At 40.4% G+C, this 22,427-nt stretch overlaps 1 protein-coding gene across 8 annotated transcripts in view; it reads left to right on the forward strand.

The window, feature by feature from the left end:
- LOC101860885 (phosphatidylinositol 3,4,5-trisphosphate 5-phosphatase 2A) overlaps positions 1–22,427 on the forward strand; it is a 104,826-nt gene that overhangs the window by 81,564 nt on the left and 835 nt on the right. For 7 of the 8 annotated variants that reach the window (XM_005096045.3, XM_005096047.3, XM_035969145.1 and 4 more), the window contains 18 exons: positions 2,415–2,489; positions 4,633–4,785; positions 5,461–5,593; positions 6,964–7,161; positions 7,938–8,134; positions 8,981–9,098; positions 10,111–10,207; positions 10,821–10,959; positions 11,536–11,635; positions 12,179–12,270; positions 13,943–14,024; positions 15,389–15,534; positions 16,057–16,114; positions 17,048–17,142; positions 17,731–17,821; positions 18,870–18,966; positions 20,099–20,166; positions 21,244–22,070. In XM_005096045.3, coding sequence (XP_005096102.1) covers positions 2,415–2,489; positions 4,633–4,785; positions 5,461–5,593; positions 6,964–7,161; positions 7,938–8,134; positions 8,981–9,098; positions 10,111–10,207; positions 10,821–10,959; positions 11,536–11,635; positions 12,179–12,270; positions 13,943–14,024; positions 15,389–15,534; positions 16,057–16,114; positions 17,048–17,142; positions 17,731–17,821; positions 18,870–18,966; positions 20,099–20,166; positions 21,244–22,070 — 2,766 coding nt within the window. The remainder of the gene's footprint in view (positions 1–2,414; positions 2,490–4,632; positions 4,786–5,460; positions 5,594–6,963; positions 7,162–7,937; positions 8,135–8,980; positions 9,099–10,110; positions 10,208–10,820; positions 10,960–11,535; positions 11,636–12,178; positions 12,271–13,942; positions 14,025–15,388; positions 15,535–16,056; positions 16,115–17,047; positions 17,143–17,730; positions 17,822–18,869; positions 18,967–20,098; positions 20,167–21,243; positions 22,071–22,427) is intronic. The other variant, XM_035969146.1, reaches the window with a different exon arrangement.

The following is a 22,427-nucleotide window of genomic DNA, read 5'->3' on the forward strand; positions in this document are numbered from 1 at the left end:
GGGGTTATAGATTACTTTAAAACTTTCAGCCTGTTTCGTTGAAATCCTATCCATAGTGTGCAGGGACTAACTTCACAACACAGCACATATTTTTTACATGTTGTGCATACACTTATGGCATGCACGAACTTACCTTGATAGTGGGTGGTTGGTGGGTGCTCTGGTGTGGTTTGCTTCTCCTTTCCTATAAAACATCTATCATCCTCATCTCCCCTTCTTCTTTTTTTATGTTTGTTACTCTCTTGTAACACCTCTAATCTGCTGGCGCTCATAATATGACCTTATGCAGTTGCGAGCGCCGTAAAACCTCTACTAAAGCAAAACAAATATCTTAACAAACTGAGGAGAGATGACAGGAGTACCGAGTACTGGGATGTACTCTGATGGAGTAGGGTGGAATTTATCTTTATGATGGGTTTGTTGCTTTTATTTTTTATTTATTTTTCATGTCTGCATTAATTGCTCTTTCTTGAAAGTCTGGCTCTTAGCATGTCTCTATTTTTCTCTCTGTTGACATCTCTGATTGGACTGCTATTTCTTTTGCTTTTGAATGCATGGGAAGTGATGTGGATTGGACCATGTTGTGAAAGTGATTCAATTCCCTGTTAGAATATGTCAAAGAATGGTTTTGTATCCAAGTCCCAAAGGCAGAGATGGAAGTGCCTGAAATCACGAGTGTGTTTGGTTATGCTGTCTGCATTATCATTTTGTTCCCTCTCTGAGTTGTTTCGCCCCCGAGTCTATTGATTGATAGAACAGTAGAAGTAGTGGACTTGTTTGATTTGTAATTTACTGACATTCAAGCTGGTAATACAATAAAATATATATATGTGGCACAACGTGGTGGGAATCAGGCGCTCGTCAATTTTTATGCATATGGGGTTATTGGTATTATCTTAAAGCCTGTTCATTTGCCTTGCTTTTGGTGAAAAAAAATAATACCCATCTATGTTGAATAGAAGTCGAGATATTTGCAAATTAAGGGGGTGAGGTTGCCTGGTTTCAATGATAAAATTTGCGAGAAAATGGCTGTCAAAGTTTGGTTACTCGAATAGCTAAAGAGTCCTTGAAAATTGAAAAATTACATAATTTGAGCCTTAAATCAAAAGTTTTTCAGTAATATTCACTAGGATATGTGTTTTTAGATGAACATAAAAGAGGTTGAGCCTAAAAACAAAAACTTGATAAAAATGGCCACAAACTGACAGAAAAATGCCTGTTTCTCCGATTTAGTTATTTTGACGAGCACCTGATTTCACCATGCTGCCTCACATATTTGTTGATCACGGTGTTTTGTTTGTTCACACCTTGGGGCAAGTAAACGTCTTCTAGCCCGATGACATCTTTTTTAATGTTCATTTGACAACAATTTCAGAGGACAGCCAATCGTATAAGTGGGTGGTTGGCGGATGCTCTAGTGTGGTTTGGTTCTTCTTTCCTATCAAACATCTATCATCATCTCCCCTCCTTCCTTTTTGTGTTTGTTACTCCTTTGTAACACCTCCAATCTTCCTCACTTATATGACCTCATTGTGTTGCAAGTGCCGTAAAACTCTTACGAAAAAAATAAGTTATATAAAGCTTCAGGAACTTAGCTAGAAATGCTGAAACCAAAAGAAAAGCCCATAAGCTACACACATCCTCAAGTGGAAATGAAGCTTTGAAATGCTCAAAATGAGGCAGACTCCTCCAAGCCGGGATTGATCTCATTGGTCATTGTAGAAGCGGCATATCATCATATGTGAGGCAGCGTGGTGAAATCAAGCACTCGTCAAAATTATGAAATCTATGATATCTGCATTATCCTCTTGTTTGATAATTCTTTATCTGATTTTTGTTTTTTCGCTCAACACATTTTATGTTCATTTTAAAACAAAATTCTGTGAGGATTTTACTGAAGAACATTGATTATAGGCACAACAAATGGAATTTTTCAGTTTCTGAAGACTCTCAAGCTTTGGAAATCACTAAAATTTGGCAGCCATTTTCTCACTAATTTTACCTCCGAAACCAGGTGACCCCGACCTCCTTCAATCGCAAATATCTCAACTGCTTTTCAAAATAGGCATGTATTTTTTTCATCAAAAGATGGTCAAATAAACAAGTTTTAAGATGATACAAATAACTTCATATGCTCCAAAATTGACGAGTGCCTGATTCCACCATGCACTGACACATATTTGTCTTTTCTTCTTGTTTGCTTTAGAAATATTCTTCTCCACAGATGCTTTGGTGATTGTTAGACATTGATGGACAAATTTTTACAAATTTTATTATTATGACTGGATGCAAATTGAATTATTTTATCATGTATTGTTTAGAAATGCATTTTTTAAAAATCAGTAAGCGAGGGAATTGGGGATGCATGTGTGGTCACTGTTCTCCTGACCAGTCTGTCTCTCGTCTTGCTGCAGCTCGGTTCCTACATTGACTTCATGGCAGCCAAACTGGAGACATGTCGCACCCAGATTCTGGCTCTGGAGAAGAAGGTGAGTACACAGCCACTGCACACGAACCCCAGATTTCTGAGCCGCTGACAGGTTCTGACGAAAAGTTTTTGGGGCCATTCTAAATAATTTGTTTGATATAATACTGATATGTGAAGAAGAGGCGGATGGGTGGCGGGTGCTCTGGTGTGGTTTGCTCCTTCTTTCCTGTCTAACATTTATCATCCTTATCTCCCCTCTTTCTATTTTATATTTGTTACTCCCTTGTAACACCTCTATTCTTCTGCACTTATATGACCTTATTGTGTTGCAAGTGCCGTAAAACACTTACTAAAACTGAAAAAAAAAAAAAAGAAGCTGAAAGTCCTGCTTACTCTTGGTGCCTGAGTTTGTCCCTTTCTACTAGGTGAGTGGTTGACAGATACACTCGGCTATGCTGCATTACCCTTCTTTTTATCTTACTGCTTCATTCCTGATTTGCTTCCTGGTGCTAAAACTATCCTCATTCTTTTAACGCTTTGCCATCACCAAGCTCATATAGTAAAAAAAACTCTTGCCATCTAAAGAAAGGGCATTTTGGGGCAATTCCAAAGAAACTGGGTGGTAAACATCGCCGATCGGCGAGATGTGACGGCAAAGTGTTAACAGTACCATGAAATCTTTTCTCAGATTTGTTTGCTAACCTATCATTGTTGTAGGATGCAGGGCAATCATAAGAAGAAGTTGTTGTTTTTTCTTTCTGGAATTATCTTGCGGTCTGAAAACTTTCCCTCTGTGCCTTGAATTGTCTCCAATAGTTCTGTGTATTGAAGCACTCCTGTGTGCCCCTGTTTGCTGCATGACTACAGTCAACAAAGTGGGCATGATTCTGATTCTGTGCACGGTTGCATGATGATAGTATTTAAACCAGCTGTCAGTCTAAATAACAGACTGGAAATGTGGCCAACCCCACTGACACTACAAGAGAAGCTATACGAGCCGACAGATGAACTATGCAGGACGGCCCAATTTAAGACAGATACCAGACTTAACGTGTGATGTGATCAAGAAAAAGGAAAAAAATCTATCTAAATAATTACAGGGCTATTTCAGGACCATGAGCTCGTAGTCCATTCTGCAAAAAATGCCTCTGGTTTTAGAGGTATAAAATCAGCTGTGGTATTGAGTGCTCGTGATCGTGGATGATTGGCGGGTGCTCTGGTGTGGTTTGCTTCCTCTTTCCCATCGAACATCTATCGTCCTAATTCCCTCTTCTTCTTTTTTATGTTTGTTACTCTCTTGTAACACCTCTATTCTTCTGGCGCTCCTATGACCTTATGCAGTTGCGAGCGCCGTAAAACCTCTACTAAAACTAAAGTGCTCGTGATCCATCTTATGTGACATCACTTATGTTACTGGCACGGAACTGACTGTGGATTCTGGATAGAATCAGAGAATCACTTTGAGTTTTCGCTTCCTTGATATTCACTCATGTGAATTTGCAGAGTATCTGTAGTATGTTTAAAAAATATTTTTTTAAAGTGTCCTTGTCTTTTGCAGATTTTTTTGGGTGTAAAATGAAAAAGAAATGAGGCAAAAATACTCTTTCCAATAAAAATCAATTGACCATATATTGAGCTTGCATTTGAAAAAGACTTTAGAATTTCTATAATGGAACTGAAAATGCATTGTAAGCTATAGTGTATTAATTGATAGAAGACTCGTGTTTGATTCTTGTGTGGAGAACATTTATGTAAAGTAATTCCATTCTTTCAGCCGGGATCTTGTATCATTTGCAGATCGGGTTTAGCCCTGACATGCAGGCTCAAAGCGTACCTCCTCGATGATCCTAATTTTATGGGAGGCAAAAAACGCCTACTTTAAAAAAAAGGAAATTAATTTGCTTCTTCCCTGCACTACTTGGTGACCATAATTACTTACTTACTTACTGATTGACTTACTTACTTACTTGGTTGGAGAATAGGCATCCTTGCAGGCGGCACAATGTCATAGCTGCTCCTCCCTCCTCTCCAGGATCCATGAAAGGGTGTGCCTGCTGATCGTGGTACTTATCAGCTGGTTGGATATTCTAGTGACCATTATTGACTTAAAGATAATTTACTTCTTTTTACTGGTGAACGAACAAGCAAGCAATCTGATGCCGTATTTACCAGATTACCTCAACCTCTTTGGTGTTTTTCCTCAGGCGCAAGAGGTGATTTCAGAGAGTGGTGAGGCAAAGGACGAGGAGTATGCTTATCCCGACGTGGGTGACGCGTCCACTCTGGGCCCACAACCCTTCACACCACTTGCCCTTCGCAGGAGTAGCAGCATCAGCATCCCACTGTCCACGTTTGAGGTGAGGAGAGACAGATTTAGTGCGGCTTTCAGAGAACAATAGCGCTTTCTTTCATGAAATGTGGTCTTTCTGCAGCCTTTCTACTCCTTCTCAGTGGGTCCTTCTTACTGCTGTCTTTCAGCCGCACCCCTGATCTCCTGGTAGGAAAGATCTCCACCTAGCCTTGTCAGACAAGGGGGAAAAATATCGGGAGGTCCCGTTGCGCACTTTATAGATCCCTTTGTTGTCCAAAATCGATAAGAATAGGCTTTGGCCGCCACCAGAGCAAAGATAAACATTTTCTGCCAAATGAAAATGTTTAGTGTGTCCTGCGCACTCATATGACCTTATGGAGTTGCGAGCGCCACAAAACACGTACCAAAAAAAAAAAAAAGGAAATTTGGAAATGTGGCTCGTTGGCAGGTACAACACGTTGTATTATACGGTAATTGTAACAAGTGTACGTTCAATAATTACTCAGATTTATCTTCTTTTTACTTGGTAATAGAGGAAAAGGGATCTTTTTTTTTATTTCATAAAAGTGAAAAAGTAATCTCTTTTTCCATAAAAATGAAAAGGTGATATTCTCTTTTTCTGTAACTATGAAAGAGGGATCTACTCTTTTTCCATATACATGAAAAAAATAGTCTTCTCTTTTTCCATAAGAGTAAAAAAATTGTTTTCTGTTTTTCCCAGGTGAAAGTACTTAAGTATGGCAAGACCAACTACCGGCTCAAACTGACTGTGGATATCCACCAGGGGCGGTTCTTTGCTGTCAAACCATCAAAAGACCTACTGGATTCCAGCAACACTTTTCCCCATGACAAAAGTACATATGAATGTTGTGTGTGCCATGAAAGTAAAGTAAAGTAAAGTTGTTTTCGCTTCGGATCCGGACTTGGGGATTGCCTTGTTAGTGAGACAACTTCCTGGGCCTTCGGCATATTGCGATAGGGTGGCCAGTTCCTTTCCACGCCGCCTGTATTTCCCCAACTCGAAGTCAGGTACCCATTACTACTGGGTGGGCAGGAGGGGGTGAAGAAAATCCGTGTCCGAACTGAGGCTCGAACCTGGACTTTCCGCTTCGGAGACAAGGGCACTAACTGCTCGCCACCACACTGGCACACCCTCCCATGAAAGTAACAGTTTAAAAAAATAACTTTTCTCATGTACAGTATAAACACTCTTTCAAACACTCGTTCACCTTTACAATTTCAAAGGTTTTTTTCCTCTTTGGTAGATTTCGTTACCTTCAGGTCTAAAGAGAATTTCAGCATTATGAATTAGAACTTTTTTCATGAACACCAGAAATCAAAATTAGAGACACATTTATCGTCATCGGGACGTTGTAACGTTGTCTCCTGTCCATTCTAGGTTTGATGAAAGGTGAGGCAGTCTAAAGCGGTTTTTCTCTACGACATAGGTCTCACTCAGCTTAGCTCTTTAAACTCTGTCGGACGGCTGGAGTGTCCAGTAGTAATAACCCTGTTCCCCATCAGATGCTGGCATACTAGTGACAACTGTTTCGTTTTACTTAGTGGTAGTATTTACTTGTTTTTCGGAACTATTCCAAAACCAAGTTTTTTTTTTGTAATGACTAAGCCTGTGTTTCCATGATTTAAAAGTTAGACTCAAGCTTTTGGGGTTATCTTGAGACATAGTGTACCAGGTTTAGGTGACTGTAGAAATATTCCGGAAAACTGGAAAAAACTCAGGGTTTAAAGAGTTAACTTTACTTACTCCAAGCAAAAACACGGACGGTGAATGTGACACTGAAAGATACTCTGTACAATCTGGGATCTTTGCTTTTGGAACTTGTCTGTTTTTTTATGCATGCACCTCCAGAAAGTTTATTTCTTTGCTTTAGTTGCTAAATAAAACCTTTACTCACTTTTAGTCCTCACCTAGCTGCGTTTGTTTTTGGTTTTTTTTTTACTAGATTAGTACATGTACCCACCCTACCAAAATATGCCGAAGGTCCAGGAAGTTGTCTCACTAACAAGGCAATCCCCAATGTCCGGATCCGATGCGGGAACTACTTTTAGAACATGTATATATACTTACGCTTTCGAAAACCTGCTTGTCATGGTTCTTTTTTACATTTCAATCTTTTCTCTGTCTGTGAGAAGGGTGGGGGGGTTGAACTGCACAAACTTGATCTTAATTTTCTGTCATTTTTTTTTTTTTCAACTTTCCTAGTTCTGCAGCTTGTGAAGAACACGACTGACAACAGCAGACTGCACCTGATCTTTGACAACAAGAAGAAGTACACGTACCAGTTTGAGAACGCGCTGGCCCGGGAGAGTTTCTGCCTGCAGATCCGTCAGATGAAGTCTCTGCACTCCCAGGAGCAGGACGTGGACAACATCTCAATCTTCATCGGCACCTGGAACATGGGTGAGTCGCGTGTAGTTGGTAGTGTGTAGTGTCATCTTTAGTTTGTTTTAGTAAGAGTTTTACCACACTCGCAACTGGTAGTGTTAAGTCTAGTTTGTTTTAGCAAGAGTTTTACGGCGCTCTCAACTGGTCGTGTGAACTGTAGTTTGTTTTAGTAAGAGTTTTACGGCGCTCACAACTGTTAGTGTTAACTCTAGTGGTTTTTAAAAGTTTTAGTAGAGGTTTTACGGCGCTCGCAACTGCGTAAGGTCATATGAGCGTCTGAATATTAGAGGTGTTACAAGGGAGTAACAAACATAAAAAAGAAGAAGGGGAGAGAAGCACGATAGATGTTTGATAGGAAAGAAGAATCAAACCACACCAGAGCACCCGCCAACCACCCACAAACTCTAGTGTGTGGTTTATCGTGTAACAGTGCTTCCCATTCAGGTGTTGGGTGTTGGGTGGGAATAGCTCTGCCTGGTGTGACCTGTTCTTGCCACTCCTTTCCTTGCTACTCTTGTCTTAACTCTTTGACCCTTATTGTGTTGCAAGTCCTGTAAAACTTTTATAATTTTGGTTTTAGTAGAGGCTTTACAGCGCTCGCAACTGCTTAAGGTTATATGAGCGCCAGAAGATTTGAGGTGTTACAAGAGAGTAACAGACATAAAAAAGAAGGAGAAATAAGGGTGATAGATGTTTGATAGGAAAGAAGAAGCAAACCAGGCCAGAGCAACTGCCAACCACCCACTGTAAAACTCTTACTATGAAATTGACTGGCCACTTTGTTCTCCCAGGTAAATCGGCCCCTGTGGATACCCTCAAGTTCTGGCTCAAGTGTAACGGGGAGGGTCGGAGCAAAGACCGGACGCTGAGCCGCCTTCCGCACGACATCTACGTGATCGGGACACAGGAAAGTGCCATGACAGAGAAGGACTGGATCAACACCATCAAAGCCGCGCTGAAAGCTTCTCTCAACCTGGATGTGGACCTGGTAAGATTACTGGCTAATACGGGGTGCCCACCATGGCTGGATCGGGCCGATCGCCCGACTCGATCGCCTGAAACTGAAAACAAACAAGTTTGTTTTTGAGGCGATCGAGTCGGGCGATCAGCCCGATCGGCCGATCCCATCTGTAGTGGGCATCCCGTATAAGATGGAAATGAAGTGAGTTTTTGCAAAGAGCGAAAGCTAGAAAGAAAAAATATTCCCATTATAGACGCAGTTCTGTGAAACTATGTGAGGGAACAAAGGTGAAACAAAGTGAGGAATTAGATAATCTCTAAGTGGTAATAATAAAGTGGTAAATAAATAATATTGATCTGAAGGAGGTCTTCAAAAGGAATAGATGTATATTTGGAAAATGAAGGATATGCCTGAAGTAAAAGACGCCCAGTCATTTGCCCAAAACATTTGCTCGGACTGTAAAATTAAAAGATTATAATGATATGATTTAAATGCTGGTCTGCCTTTATTATCGGATCATTGTTCGACAAAACTGTCTGTCCATTCTGGCAAATGCCGATAAGTCAAATGTGTGCGTCTTGGACAAATACCTGGTTTGCTTTGCAACCATTTTACAACATTAAATAAATGTTCGTGATATAAAAATTAGTAAATGTTAAGGCTTTATGTCTGTTTTTTGTCTTGCGTTTGAAAATTCCCAAATTGTACTGGACCAGTTTTGAAAAGATGATTTTTGAAGATCTTGTTGCTTAACTAGGGTTTTTTTATTTTACAAGCTAGGGTTGTTCTGCGATGAACTTTTTGTAAAAATTTTTTTCTCTGTTTCTGAGATATCTTGTTGTACTCACTATAAATTTGTTTGTTGTCTTCTAGTTGGAGTCATGCTCCCTGTGGGGTTTGCGAACCCTTGTGTTCATTAACCCGAGGCATCGGAACAAAATCAGCCACATACAAAAGTCTTCTGTTCGGACTGGCATTGCCAATGCCTTAGGTGAGTACAATAGTAGAAAGGTAGTTGGGAAATTTGTTATGTCACCAGACCTCTTTAACATCTACATTGAAACAATCCTTAGAAACATAGAAGAATGTCCTGGTCTTAAAGTAAATGGAGAGAATATTAATAACATCAGATATGCAGATGACTCAGTTTTAATAGCAGGCTCCGAAAAGGACCTTCAATTTCTTCTAGATACTGTTGTAACAGAAAGTGAACGTAAAGGATTTTTGTTGAATGTAAAGAAAACAGAATGCATGGTAATACCCTAAAAAGCAATAAATCCTATTTGTAATTTCATTAGCAAAGGTGAAAGGATCAAACAAAACCGACAGTTCAAATATCTAGGATATGAAATAACATCTGATGCCAAATGTTCTATGGAAATAAAATGGAGAATTGCAATGGCTAAGGCTAGTTTCAATAAAATGAGCCCAATCCTGAAAAATAGAAACCTCTCAATGACTACCAAAATGAAAGTTCTGAGATGCTATGTATGGTCAACCTTCTATGTGGCTGTGAATGCTGGACAATCAGTAAAGACAGTGAAAATTAAAATAGAAGCAACTGAAATGTGGTTTCTGAGGAGACTACTGAGAATATTGTGGAAGGAAAAGAAATCAAATGAGGTACAAGTAGTACATGATGAAGCCCACGTGGGATTATCAATGTTAAAAACAATCAGGAAACGACAAATACAGTTTTTGTGACACCTGAATAGACATAAAGGTCTTGAACATTTAGCTCTCACTGGCAAATTTGAAGGCAAACGAGGCAGGGGTAGGCCCAGAGCAACTTACTCAGGAAACCTAAAGAAATGAGTAACGAGGAGCGATCAGGGAAACGTAGCTTTTTTTAAGAGCATCCGAGCAAAGGAATGAATGGAGAACCATAATCGCTGATGTCTGTCACAGATCTGGCACTGGATGATGATGATTATTATTATTATTGTTATTGACATTGTTTTCGTTTTTTTATTGTCTTCAAAACCTATGATTTGTTCCTTCAGGTAATAAAGGTGCTGCAGCCATCTCATTCTTGTTGAGTGGGACATCCTTCTGCTTCATCAACGCTCACCTGGCCTCAGGAGAAGAGAGACTGGACAGGTGAAGGAGATTGTTTCTTTTAGTGTGTTTTCTTGAATGCTGCTCATAATTGTTACTTGTTTCTGTATCTGTCCCCGGGGTTTTATGCACCCCGCATAATTTAGCAAAAGTTGATCATTTTTTTGCATAATTTCTGATTATTTTCCTATATCATTCTGTGTTAAAATGAACAGAATCTCATAATTTCACATTTTTGGGCTCAGTTTTCATAATTTCAGGGGGATTTTTTGCGTAAAAACCGCAGGGACAGCTTTATTGCTTGTTTCGGGTGAATTGTTTCTTGTAGAGTATTTTTTTTAATGGAGCCCATACTTATTTTTTGTTTTGGGTGGAAGGTTTCAAATATTAAGCCCTGTGAGGTACAATATGAGCATTTTGAAAGCAGATTATCGCAGCTGAGAGACAAGGACTTGGAGCCGTTTAGGTCCAGAACGGGCATTTTCACATTCTGATCTTTTGAAAGGAACCATTTACTCTTCAACCTTCAAATTTTAAATGAAGGTAGCTTTCATTCAATATTGGGAAGAGCATGATGGAGGGAGCACAATTTTCATGAAAAGAAAAGTGGGAAAAGAAAGGTGATTGAAATGTGTGATTTCATCTTCTACAACAGGAGGAACGCAAACTTCCGGGACATTCTGAAAAGTCTGAGCCTTGGCCCCAAGAACCTTGAGTGCTATGACATCACGCACAAGTTCCACCACGTGTTCTTCTTTGGGGACCTCAACTACCGCGTCACAGAGCCTGTGGAGGTCAGTTATCTTTGGCTGCACGTTTGTAGAATTGCCGATAAATGCCAGTGTATTTTGATGGCTAAGTGTAAGACTAATAATTATAATAATAATAATATAAATGACATTTATATTGCGCTTAACCCCGATTAAAGTACACAGACTCTGAGCGCTTTACAATACAGTAAAACATACAACAGTAACATAAAACATAAGACTAAAAGAGAATTACTCCAGATATTCATCTTATTAATTTAAATACTCTCATACTTTACTTTTCTGATCCAGCGGCCATATGGGTTCTAGCCCTTCGACCTGTCGATACGTTAAAGAATTTACAGGTTTTTATCAGCTGTGTTTTGTCGCTGTATTAAGTATTTCCGATATCTTTGTGTGCGTGCGTGTGTGTGTATGTGTGTGTGTGTCGTCGTGTGTGAATATTGTTTGTACATGCATTTATGTAAAGCGCTTAGAGCTGTGTTTACACGGGAGTGGGCACTATAGAAATTATCTTCATTATTATTATTATTATTATTATTAATTTATTATTAACACCTATATTGAAAAGACAAAACATGTTCTTTCTCTCTCTCCCAGCTGGTGCTGCGTCGCCTGGAGAGAAGGGAGTTCTCCGGCCTCTTGGAACAAGATCAGTTGCGCCGATGTCAGTTTGAGAAGAAAGCTTTCTTTGGCTTCAGTAAGTAGATATGTATCTAGACGTAAACTGGGAAGAGGTGTGATTTGTTGGCCTTATGACTGATAAATTGTCATTGTTATTTTTTTATTTTTTTGGTGTGATTTTTTTTTCTCTTGTTTTTGTCATTGCTGAATGGGTTCATAGATTAAGGATATTTTATGTGGCTGGAGGGGGCAGGCTCTTTGAAACGGTCTGCTTTTTTTACCTCTGTCCAGTTTTTCTTTCAGTTAAATCTGTTCTTGACAAAGGGTAGGCTTAACTTACCACTGAACATATTTGGAGATGCACTTTTAAAATATTTTGTTATAATGAAGAGAGAGAAGGAGTATTGTGGGGTGGGGGGGGGGGGGGGGGGGAGAGAAGAAATTTGCCTTGCTCAAAGGCTAAAACGGAGATGGGACTAACCGCCGAACCCGGAGTCATTAGAGGGGGAGGGAGAGTTAGAAAGAGAGAGAAGAGTTAAAGAAAGAGAGAGAAATATGAAAATAAAAAGTTTGAAATGTTCCACAAAAATACTGACACCCTGTTTTTCTTTTGCTCCAGGTGAGTCTGAGATCACCTTCATGCCGACGTACCGGCTGGAGCGACACACGGCAGGGTACAAGTACGACTGGAAGAAGGTCAAGGCCACCACGGTAAGTGTGCACACCTGAGACCTGTCTGTCGCAAATATATTTCTCATGTTCATTCCACATTCAGATTAATCTCTAAGAGAACAAAATTGCTTTATAATAGGGAATTGCCAGCAGTGTGATGTGGAGGGGAAGTTTTACACAGTGTGGGAAACGGCTTAGGCGGTGCTACTGACTGAAGGGTCTTTAGGCCGTTCCCAAAGGGGGGACATTAACCTGTTCTTTTATGCACAGTAGAATTGTAAATGGGCTGATTCATCAATGTCATGCTCATAAATGTGCCTGAACTGCAACTGGGAACTGCTGCTTTTTCTTTCCTAATCCTTACTATCACCATTTTCCTCTACTTCTTTTGTATGTTTGTCACACTCTTGTGACCCGCTGTTTCCGGAGTGCCTTGAAAGTTGAAACAGACTTTGTGCTGTTGAGGCTAGAGAGGTGAGCAGAGTAAGTCTGATTCCCTGTAAGGATTTCTCTGTTGACATCCACCCCTTGGCGCTCATATGACCTTATGCAGTTGCGAGCGCCGTAACACCTCTACTAAAACTAAAGGGGAACAGCTTTGGACCAGTCAGGACCGTGGTCAGTCTTTTTCTTCCAACAAATGTGAGAAGTGCTGACAATTCTTCTCAGATTTTAGTCTTATGGACATAGGTATATGTCAAATTTATAAGTTGAGTTTGTACAAAAGTCATGTTAAATTTGAAAAAAGTGATATCAGTTGAAAATCTACAAATGTGACGCCTGTGTTGATTGAAGGCAGATATCTCCATTCGCAGATTGCGATAAGTAACTCATTTTGTAAGCATACTTCAAACCAATAACCAAAACTTGACCTGAGCTTCCCCTCAATGCAGAATGTCTGGTTTCCTTTTTAACTATGTCATGTCCATGAATGTTCAAAAAAAATTTGCCTTCAATCATAAGGCCAAGATTCTTGCCACTGACCATGATTTCAATCATTTCACGTTGCACAAATGGTGGAATTACCGGTTTTGTTCATCTGAAAATTGTTTACTCTATCTTTGAAACTCCATTTTAGAAGATGGTAACGTTTTGTCTCCGGCTTTTGAACAAACAAGGGAAAGCCTGTCCTCAGACTGTTTCTATTTCTATCCCACAGTATTGTGTGTTTTCCAAGCCTGGGTTGAAACCAAGTTGCTATTTTCTGTTTTAACCCTTCCCGCTCCAGCCATTTTTGTGCCCTCCCTAACCCCAGTCCCAGCAAAATACAGCAGAATTTTCAGAAAAAGAGGCAGGCATTCCAAAAAAAAAGATGCCGTATCTTTATAATGAGGTTTAGATGATTACATAACAATGTTTAAAGGTAAATGAACAAATATTATGACAATTAAAGTTTAACTAGGTTCGCTCATTTTTTAAAATGCGCATCCTCGGTACCCCCCGAAACTGAGAATATACCCTCTTGGGACGACGGGATGTACAAGCGCTGCTGAAAATATACACGCGCATGGGGCTGGAAGGTTTAACCTGAACGAAGGGCTTCAAACTGCCGAAAAATTGATGTAGACCCATTATATCACTCCTTGACTGCGGACTCCAAGGACGGCTACGTCAGTTTCTCAACACATAATCCTTCACTGTATTTTATAGTACTGATTTGTTTTATTCATTCTCATGTCGTCTTTGCTTTTTTTTTCTTCCCGTATTTCAGGAACGCATCAATGTGCCATCTTGGTGCGACCGTGTCCTGTGGCATTCCTTTCCGGGAACGTTTATAGAAAACACAGCTTATGGTGAGTTGAGATATCTCTGTCTCCGTTTGCTCGGTAGAGGGTCAGCGAAACTGAATACATAATATTTATGTACAGTGACGTTTCTGTAAAAAGTAAATTTGTTCCCGTGTCCGATTCGGACATTTGGGATTGCCTTGTTAGTTTGACAACTTCCTGGGCCTTCGGCGTATTGTGGTAGGGTGGCTGGTTCCTTTTCACGCCGCCTTTATTTCCCCCAACTCAAAGTCAGGTACCCATTACTACTGCAGGAGGGGGGGGTGGAAAAGAAATATCTGTGTCCGAACCAAAGGCTACAGAACATACCATAGAACATAATCAATACCACAAAAATAATCGTGCGCAAAGCGGAAAATGAGCATTCATAGGTAAACTGTATGAATGCTGGGAATGATAGTTCTGTACACACTGGCGTAACAGAATATTAAAATGTGAGGTTCACAGAAGGTCCAGCACCTACTGCTTTTTCATGGAGCAGCTGATTTGGGGTTTGATTTTGAAATAGAAAATACTCTTTCTCCTTTGTATCTCCTCACTCAGAGGATAAGTGTCATTTTAACCCTATCCGTACGTCGTGTTTTACTATCGTATCCATACGACGTGGGGAACTCTGAGCCACCACTTTCCAATGAGGAAATTTACTCGTTAATCCGATCCGTACGCTTTGCATAGTAGTCTGTCAAAATGATTTTTTGAGAAATACTGAAAATTTCAAAGAGATCTTCGCTCTAGAAGCATTCTAAAATGTGAAGAATACAACCCTGGGGGTACAAAATGACCCCAGGGCGTACGGATAGGGTTAAAGCCTCTTTTGTCTACTACATGTAAGTTGAAGCTAGGTATTGAACCCTTCAATAAGTCGCTATTGGGTCAGATACAGGTCTCCACATATCTCGTTTTTGTAGTTGTAAAGAAGGGTATTTTTGCTTTTTTGAAACGTTGAGCAAAGTTGTCGCAAAGACCTGGAGTATGTCGTAAACTAAAACTGGATAATGTCACAAATCATTCATTGTTTCATGATTTATCAGTTCTTGTTGAAGCCATGCTTAAAGGTCAAGGTTTTATGTCTAAATATATTTACAAGTTTTTTTACTTATTTTAAAAAAATGAAGAAATAAGTATTTGAGTTCCCCTTCCAGAGCCTGGCGTCTTTACATCTAACATCTACATGCTGATTGGGATGAGTTGTCCAGTTGTCACCTAAAAAGTAAAAAGTCTTACTTCTTTTCCTATTGAAATGTCTATGGGAGCATTGTACCGATAAATTAGCCTGTGTACTTTAATTAGGGTTGAGCGCTATATAAATTTCATTTATTATCATTATTAAAGTGTTCCTCTTTCACTAAAATATTCATTTCCATGTGCAGGATGTGTGGAGAACATGCTGAATAGCGACCACCGTCCTGTGTTTGGTTCTTTCACTGTGGGCATCGCGTCGCCTTTCATCCAGAACCGGGCGTCGTTACAGGACAACTACAACGTGAAGTTTATCTTCAAGACTATAGAGGCTCAGGTAAGGAGGAGATCTTCTGTGGTTTATGTTGTATAAGTGTAACGGCCACAGATGGGTGACGGCGGGGAAAGATCTGGTCTGGATATTGTCGCTCTCTTGGCCAGACTTCTCATTCCTTTCTTTCCCGTCAAACATCTATCGTCCTGATCTCCTAATGCGGGTCTTTGTCGAGGGGGATCGATGAGCTGCCTTGCACTGCCTGCTCTCTCTCTTACTGTCAGTTGTAATATTGACTTTTTCTCAGAGAAAATGTACCTGTGGGTGGTTTGCGGGTGCTCTAGTATGGTTTGCTCCTTCTTTCTATCAAATATCTTCGTCGTCCTGTTCTCTCCTCATCCTTTTTTATGTTTTGTTACTCTCTTGTAACACCTCAAATCTTTGGGATAGGGGCGTTAAACCCATACCATTTCACCATTTTTCAAATCTTTGGCACTTATGACTTACTGTGTTGCAAGTGCCGTAAAACTCTTGCTAAAACTAATACTCAACTAAACAAACTTCCCGTTCTGTCGCCCACCACAGATCAAGACCAGCACCAAACAGTTCTACATTCTCGAGTTTTCCTCTGCTTGTTTACCCGGTGAGTTACTGCAAATGTCATGTGATCTCTCGTCTGTTGTAGATTGTCGGTGCTACTCTTATCGTGTTTTGCCTAGCAGAAAACAGCAGTGCAGCATGTGCACGAATCTGTCGATTTAGTTTTTGTTTTTTCTATAATAAAATGGTGTGATCTTGTCTAATGTGAATGCACTGAGCAGCTTTAAGTAAATGTCTTAAAACAGCAAACTGTAATAGTATTTTATTTAGAGAATTCTCCCCCCTCCACCCCTTTTCTATTTGGATTATTAGAGTAGACAGGGAAAGGAATGGAGAATGTGTCTACTTTTATTTCACATTCTAAAGAATCTGTGCTCATCTTTACATGTATTAGAAATTAGCATAAAACAATTCATGAAGCTTTTTATTTATATTTGTACAAACTGTGAAATGGTTTTAGAATGGTTACATTGTTTGCGTTTAATCTTAGATGTTTAGGATTGTTTGACATTGATTGACATAGTAAGAATACTGGTAAAATTTGTCCTTTCTGTTAAATGAACACCGACAAATAAACATGAACCATGCAATAGCTAGAACGCAGGTGAAACTTAACTCTTTGAACCCCATTGGACGCTCGTCCGGCGGTAATAACTCCGTTCCCCATCAGAGGCTCTTTCATTGGTAATAACCCTGTTCCCCATTGGACGCTGGGAGCGTCCAGTACTAGATCTAGTGATAACAGTCTGGTTTTTTTAGATGCTAGTTTTTGCTTGTTTTTCGGAACTATTCCCGAACCAAGTTTTTTAGTAATGACTAAGCTTTTGTTTCTGCTATTTAGAAGTTGGTGTCAAGCTTTTGGGGTTATAATGAGACATAGTGCACCAGGTTTAAGTGACTATAGAAAAAAACTCAGGGAAATGGTGGAAAAAACTCAGGGCTTAAAGAGTAAATGTCCTGACCCATCTGTCTCCAGACATCATCTGCTGTGAGTCCAACAAACGCTTCGGGGACAGTCAGAAGGCAGGATTTACCAACAACCCAATCTGGACAGCTGAACAACTGCCACAGGTAGGGCGAATAAAAATTTGGATCTTGAATCACTATCATTCAAAACAACGTTATCTTTCCTCAGTATATGTATATGTGTTTCAAAAAAAGTTTTGTTTTCTTGAAATCCCCCCTAAGATATGCTTTATTTTCTTAACATTAGAAAGAAAAATGTCTTTCTGTTTTCAAGGCAGGCTGAAGATATCCTTTTATGAAGAGAGAGCAAAATGTATTTAAAAACAGTTTCTTTTTTTGGAATATTTCTGTTTTCCAGCTGTTCACAAGATTTTTCAGTTGCTAGTTGTCCATGTGAATGTCATATCCCCGCCCCACTGCCTCTCGAGAACAACCACCAGTTTTTCTCACCAATATCTCCCACCCCTCCCCTTGCTGCATCTTGAGGACAACCATCAGTATTTCTCTCCAATGTGTGTGTGTGTGTGTGTGTGTGTGTGTGTGTGTGTGTGTGTGTGTGTGTGTGTGTGTGTGTGTGTGTGTTTGTCTGTTCTCGTGGTGAAACACCAAACCAGTGTGCCAGGACAATAAAGATGTATCTTATCTTACCTTCTCCTCTCCACCGTTCCTCCCCCCCCCCCCCCCCCCCCCCAGCTGCGTCCTCTGTTCGGAGACGTGGACTATCTAGAAGACCAGCACCTACTCATCGCCGTGAAGGGCTCCGGAGAGGACCACGAGTCATACGGTCAGTGTCTGTGGGTGGTTGGCGGGTGCTCGAGCATGGTTTGCTCCTTATTTGTTATCAGACATCTGTAGTTCTTATCTCACCTCCTTCTTTTCTTTGTAAGTTACTCTCTAATAACGCCTCTAATCTTGGGCACTTATGCGATCTATTTGTGTTGCATATGCCATAAAACTCTTACTAAATCTGAAATAAACTAAATACGGTCTGTGGTTTGAACATAGTATAAGATGGCTGTTTACTAGGTTTAAAAGTTTTTTAAAAGCTGTGGTGTCCTTGGAAACTGCTTATTCTATCCCTGTGGTTTTATGCACCCCGCATAATTTAGCAAAATTTGATAATTTTTTGGCGTAATTTCTGATTATTTTCCTTTATCATTCTTTGTTAAAATTAACAGAATCGAATAATTTCACATTTCTGGGCTCAGTTTGCAGAATTTCAGAATTTTTCTTGCATAAAACAACGGGGACAGGCATATCTACATTTTTTGTGCCCTTGATTAAAATTTTTTTGTAAAATATTCTTTGGAGTGTATTATTTTTTAATAGACATAAAGGTTTTCAACCAAAAACCAAAATTCTATAACAATTACCCTGCCGCCAGAAAAGTAGCAGTTCCTTCAGTTTTATTATTTTGAGGAAGGCCTGATTTCACCACGATGCCACACACATATATATTTTGTTGGGTTTTTTTTTTTTAAATAAGAGTTTAATGATACTGAGGGTACTTGATTAAGCCTACTTGAATCCAGAACTAGGGTCTTCAGAAATGGATGTTATCCAGAACTCCTTGCAGGGTCTGTCTTAAGATATTCACATATTCATACTGATGGTCTCCATCAATTACTGACTGCTCCTTTTTTCCTATAAAAATTCTATCGTCTCTATCTCCCCTCCTTCTTTTTTGTGTTTGTTACTCTCTTGTAACACCTCTAATCATCTGGCGCTCATATGACCTTATTGTGTTGCAAGTGCCGTAAAACATTTACTAAAACTAAAAACTCTCTTGTTATCTCTAACCTGGAAATGACTGTTGCCTTTTCTCTCTCCAGGAGAGTGTGTGATATCTCTCAAAGACATGTTTGGGGGTGAGCCGTGCTACTTTGAGGCCACGATGACGCATTATGGAGAGGAGACGGGAAAGATGAAGTGAGTCGAGGATTGTTATCTGTCCGACCTTGTGGTTTCTTGAGGGGGGCATTGCGCTGCCAAGAGCGAAATGCTCGCAGCTAAAGGGATTTGAAAACAACAACATCTGTCTGCCCTGATGTTTTTGGTCGTTTTATTATGTGATGATGTTTGTAATAATGTAGTAATGAGTGGTATTGGTAGTCTAGTGGTTAGGTTGTTGGACTGGATTAGCAGCCTATTTAAAAGGTCATGGTTCGAACCCTGTCGGGGCCCCCTGATGCTGTGTCCTTGTGAAAGGCACTTTTGTATAATTTCCTTTACATCTCCCGGGTGGTTTGCTTGTTTTAGTATAGGTTTTACGGCGCTCGCGACTGCATAAGGTCATATGAGCGCCAATCCCAGATGGGAGGGTGTATCCAGCTATTGATGGTGAAAGGTCTTGTCAGTTTGTTAGTGACCAGAATTTCTTAAATTTTGGGTCAGGCTGTCCCTGTGGTTTTATGCACCCCTCATAATTTAGCAAAATTTGATCATTTTTCGCTTAATTTCTGATTATTTTCCTTTATCATTCTTTGTTTAAAAAACACAGAATCACATAATTTCGCATTTTTGGGCTCAGTTTGCATAATTTCAGAATTTTTCTTGCATAAAACGACGGGGACAGGCAGGGTTGAAAAAATGTTGCTCAAATATCTGTGGTGGCCAGTTCAATACTGCTCGTATCAACTTATAGATGCTTCTCATGTATGTGTATGTTAGTAGTTTTGAGATCTTTCCCTGTTACAGAGAAGACTTTGTGTGCTGTGTGTTAACTACCATAACAATCAATATTGGGGAAAATATTGAGAAAGTAATCCTAAGTTGTCCTCCAGCTTTGCCAAGCATTAGACAATGAAATGAGATTCCGGCTGAGTATCTTTAGGCTTTAGTATAACAGCCCCAACCCCCCCCACCATAACAATCGATATTGTAGAAAATTTTGAGAAAGTGATTTTCAAGTTGTCCACCAGCTTTACCAAGCATTAGACAATGAAATGAGATTCCAGATTAGTATCTTAAGGCTTTAGGATAACAGCCACCCCCCCCCCCCCCCAACCATACCGAACCTCCTAACCTCATACCAACAATAACCTTTGACTTGTAACCTCAGGGGTGAGTGGTACATCTCCCTGGGAGGAATGCCTGGCCCCAGCTCTCGCTCCAGCAGAAAGACTTATGGTGAGTACCAAGTAGCACACTGAGCCTGGGTCAGCGAACGACTATAGTACAGGACACGTTACTACATGCTTTTTTCAAATTGCCATCATGAGTTTTAATTTTAATATCTAAACTTAATTTTTTAAAGTTATTCCTCTTATGAAAAGACACGTTGGTATGTTATCCAACTGTTTTGTTTTGTTTTTTATAAAGCAAGTGTTGCTTTACAAAAATAAATGATGTTGGTGATTTTTAGCCTGGGTCAACAAATAGCTATAGGACACGTTACTATATGCTTTTTTCAAATTGCCATCATGAATTTTAATTTTAATATCTAAACTTAATTTTTTAAAGTTATTCCTCTTATGAAAAGACACGTTGGTATGTTATCCAACTGTTTTGTTTTGTTTTTTATAAAGCAAGTGTTGCTTTACAAAAATAAATGATGTTGGTGATTTTTAGCCTGGGTCAACAAATAGCTATAGGACACATTACTGTACATGCTCTTTTCAAATTGCCTTCACGGATATTAATTATAATATCTCAACTTAATTTTTAAAAGTTATTCCTCTTATGAAAAAATGTGTTGGTGGTATGTTATTGTTTTGTTCCAACTATTTTGTTTTGTTTTTTTAAGCAAGTGTTGCTTTACAAAAATAAATGATATTAGTGATTTTTTTAGTGTTTTCAGTTGTATTGATAAACAGAAAGCCTAAAGTTATGTTGATACCATTTTAGTTCAGACATGAACAAACAAACAAAGAATGAAAACAAAAATTCATAAAATGGGTAAGAATGCTATCTATTATTATTCGAATATATCACAATATTTATTTATCATTTTTATATTAATTTTTTTGCTACTGGACTCGTAATCGTGAGATTGCGGGTTCAGGGGGTTTGAGCCTCAGCTCGGTCCGACGTTGTGTCCTTGGGAAAGGCACTTTACATGAACTTTCCACTTGGCTCGGTCCTTTCGGAGATGGATGTTAAACTCGGAGGCCCCGCCTCTTAAATAACCTAATAGTGTTGACAGGGGCGTTAAACCCGTACCATTTCACATTTATATTAATTTCTTTGTCGCTTCCGTCATCCCAGATTTTATTGCCCTGGACACGGAGTATCGTGACCCGGAGGAGTTCCTGTCCTTGTCTCCTCCCGTTGCCGAGCCGGGGCAGGCCAGCCCATTCCTCCTCTCAGGGGACTCGGGAACCTTCCAGAACAATCTGGCCACTCAGACAGGCGAAGACGAGCTCAAGATCACCATCCCGTCCCACTACGTGAACCACAACGTGATAAAGAGAGCGCCGTCGGACCCTGTGCCGGAGTGTCCCAAGTTTGAGGACGGGGTAGAGCAGCCTCCGCCGATACCAAACAAGCGCGGCAAAGCTCCGTTGATGGGTCAGCTCAGTCTGCAGGTCAAGGCCACGCCGCAGGGTGCCAGCGGGGGTTCGGGTCTGGCGTCGAAGGAGTCTTCACGAAGCCCGGAGATATCCGGGAACTTCTCCCTGTCGCCTCCCACGACGGGCGGAGAGGTGTCGTTTGCCGGAGGAGGGGGAGCGGATCGAAGCTCAGGAGGTAACCGAAGTCATGGCCAGAAGTATCCTAGCAACCACGTGTTTGGCCCGGCCTCTTCCTCCTCCTCCTCCTCCCCGGCTCTCTCTCAGCAGCACAAACTGGCCACAAAAGCCGACGGAGCTTCTCCTCCCTCCCCCGCCGCGGGGGTCAAGCAGAAAGGAAGACAGGGCGTCGCTCCTCAGGGCGCAGGGTTCAAAGCCGGAGCGGTGCGTGTGATGGACGTGGACCCGCCAACCCCCCGCACTCCCCCACTCGTGTGGCAGGCCAGAGTGGATCAGGACAGTTACCTGCCGGGCATTCAGAAGCCCAAAGTGGTTCCGACTGCCCCTCCCATGCCAGAGCAAGAGGTATGTGTGTATGTGTGTGTTTGTGGGTGTGTGTGCGCATAAATATATATTGCATGAGAAGAAAAGAAGTAGTAAGAAAGGTTTTTGAACAATGGGTATTCCAATGTAAAGCGCATTGAGCTACTTTTTTGGAAATGCGCTATTATAAGTGTTATATATTATTGTTATTACTATTATTAACAAGAAAGGACGTATCTTCTTTTCTCTCTTTTTGTTTTTGTTTTTGTTGAGGTTTTACGGCGCTCGCAACTGCATAAGGTCATAGGAGCGCCAGAAGATTAGAGGTGTTACTAGAGAGTAACAAACATAAAAAAGAAGAAGGGGAGATAAAGAGGATAGATGTTTGATAGGAAAGAA

Source organism: Aplysia californica, unplaced genomic scaffold (assembly GCF_000002075.1).
Source record: "Aplysia californica isolate F4 #8 unplaced genomic scaffold, AplCal3.0 scaffold00120, whole genome shotgun sequence".
In the NCBI taxonomy this organism is placed as follows: Eukaryota; Metazoa; Mollusca; class Gastropoda; order Aplysiida; family Aplysiidae; genus Aplysia; species Aplysia californica.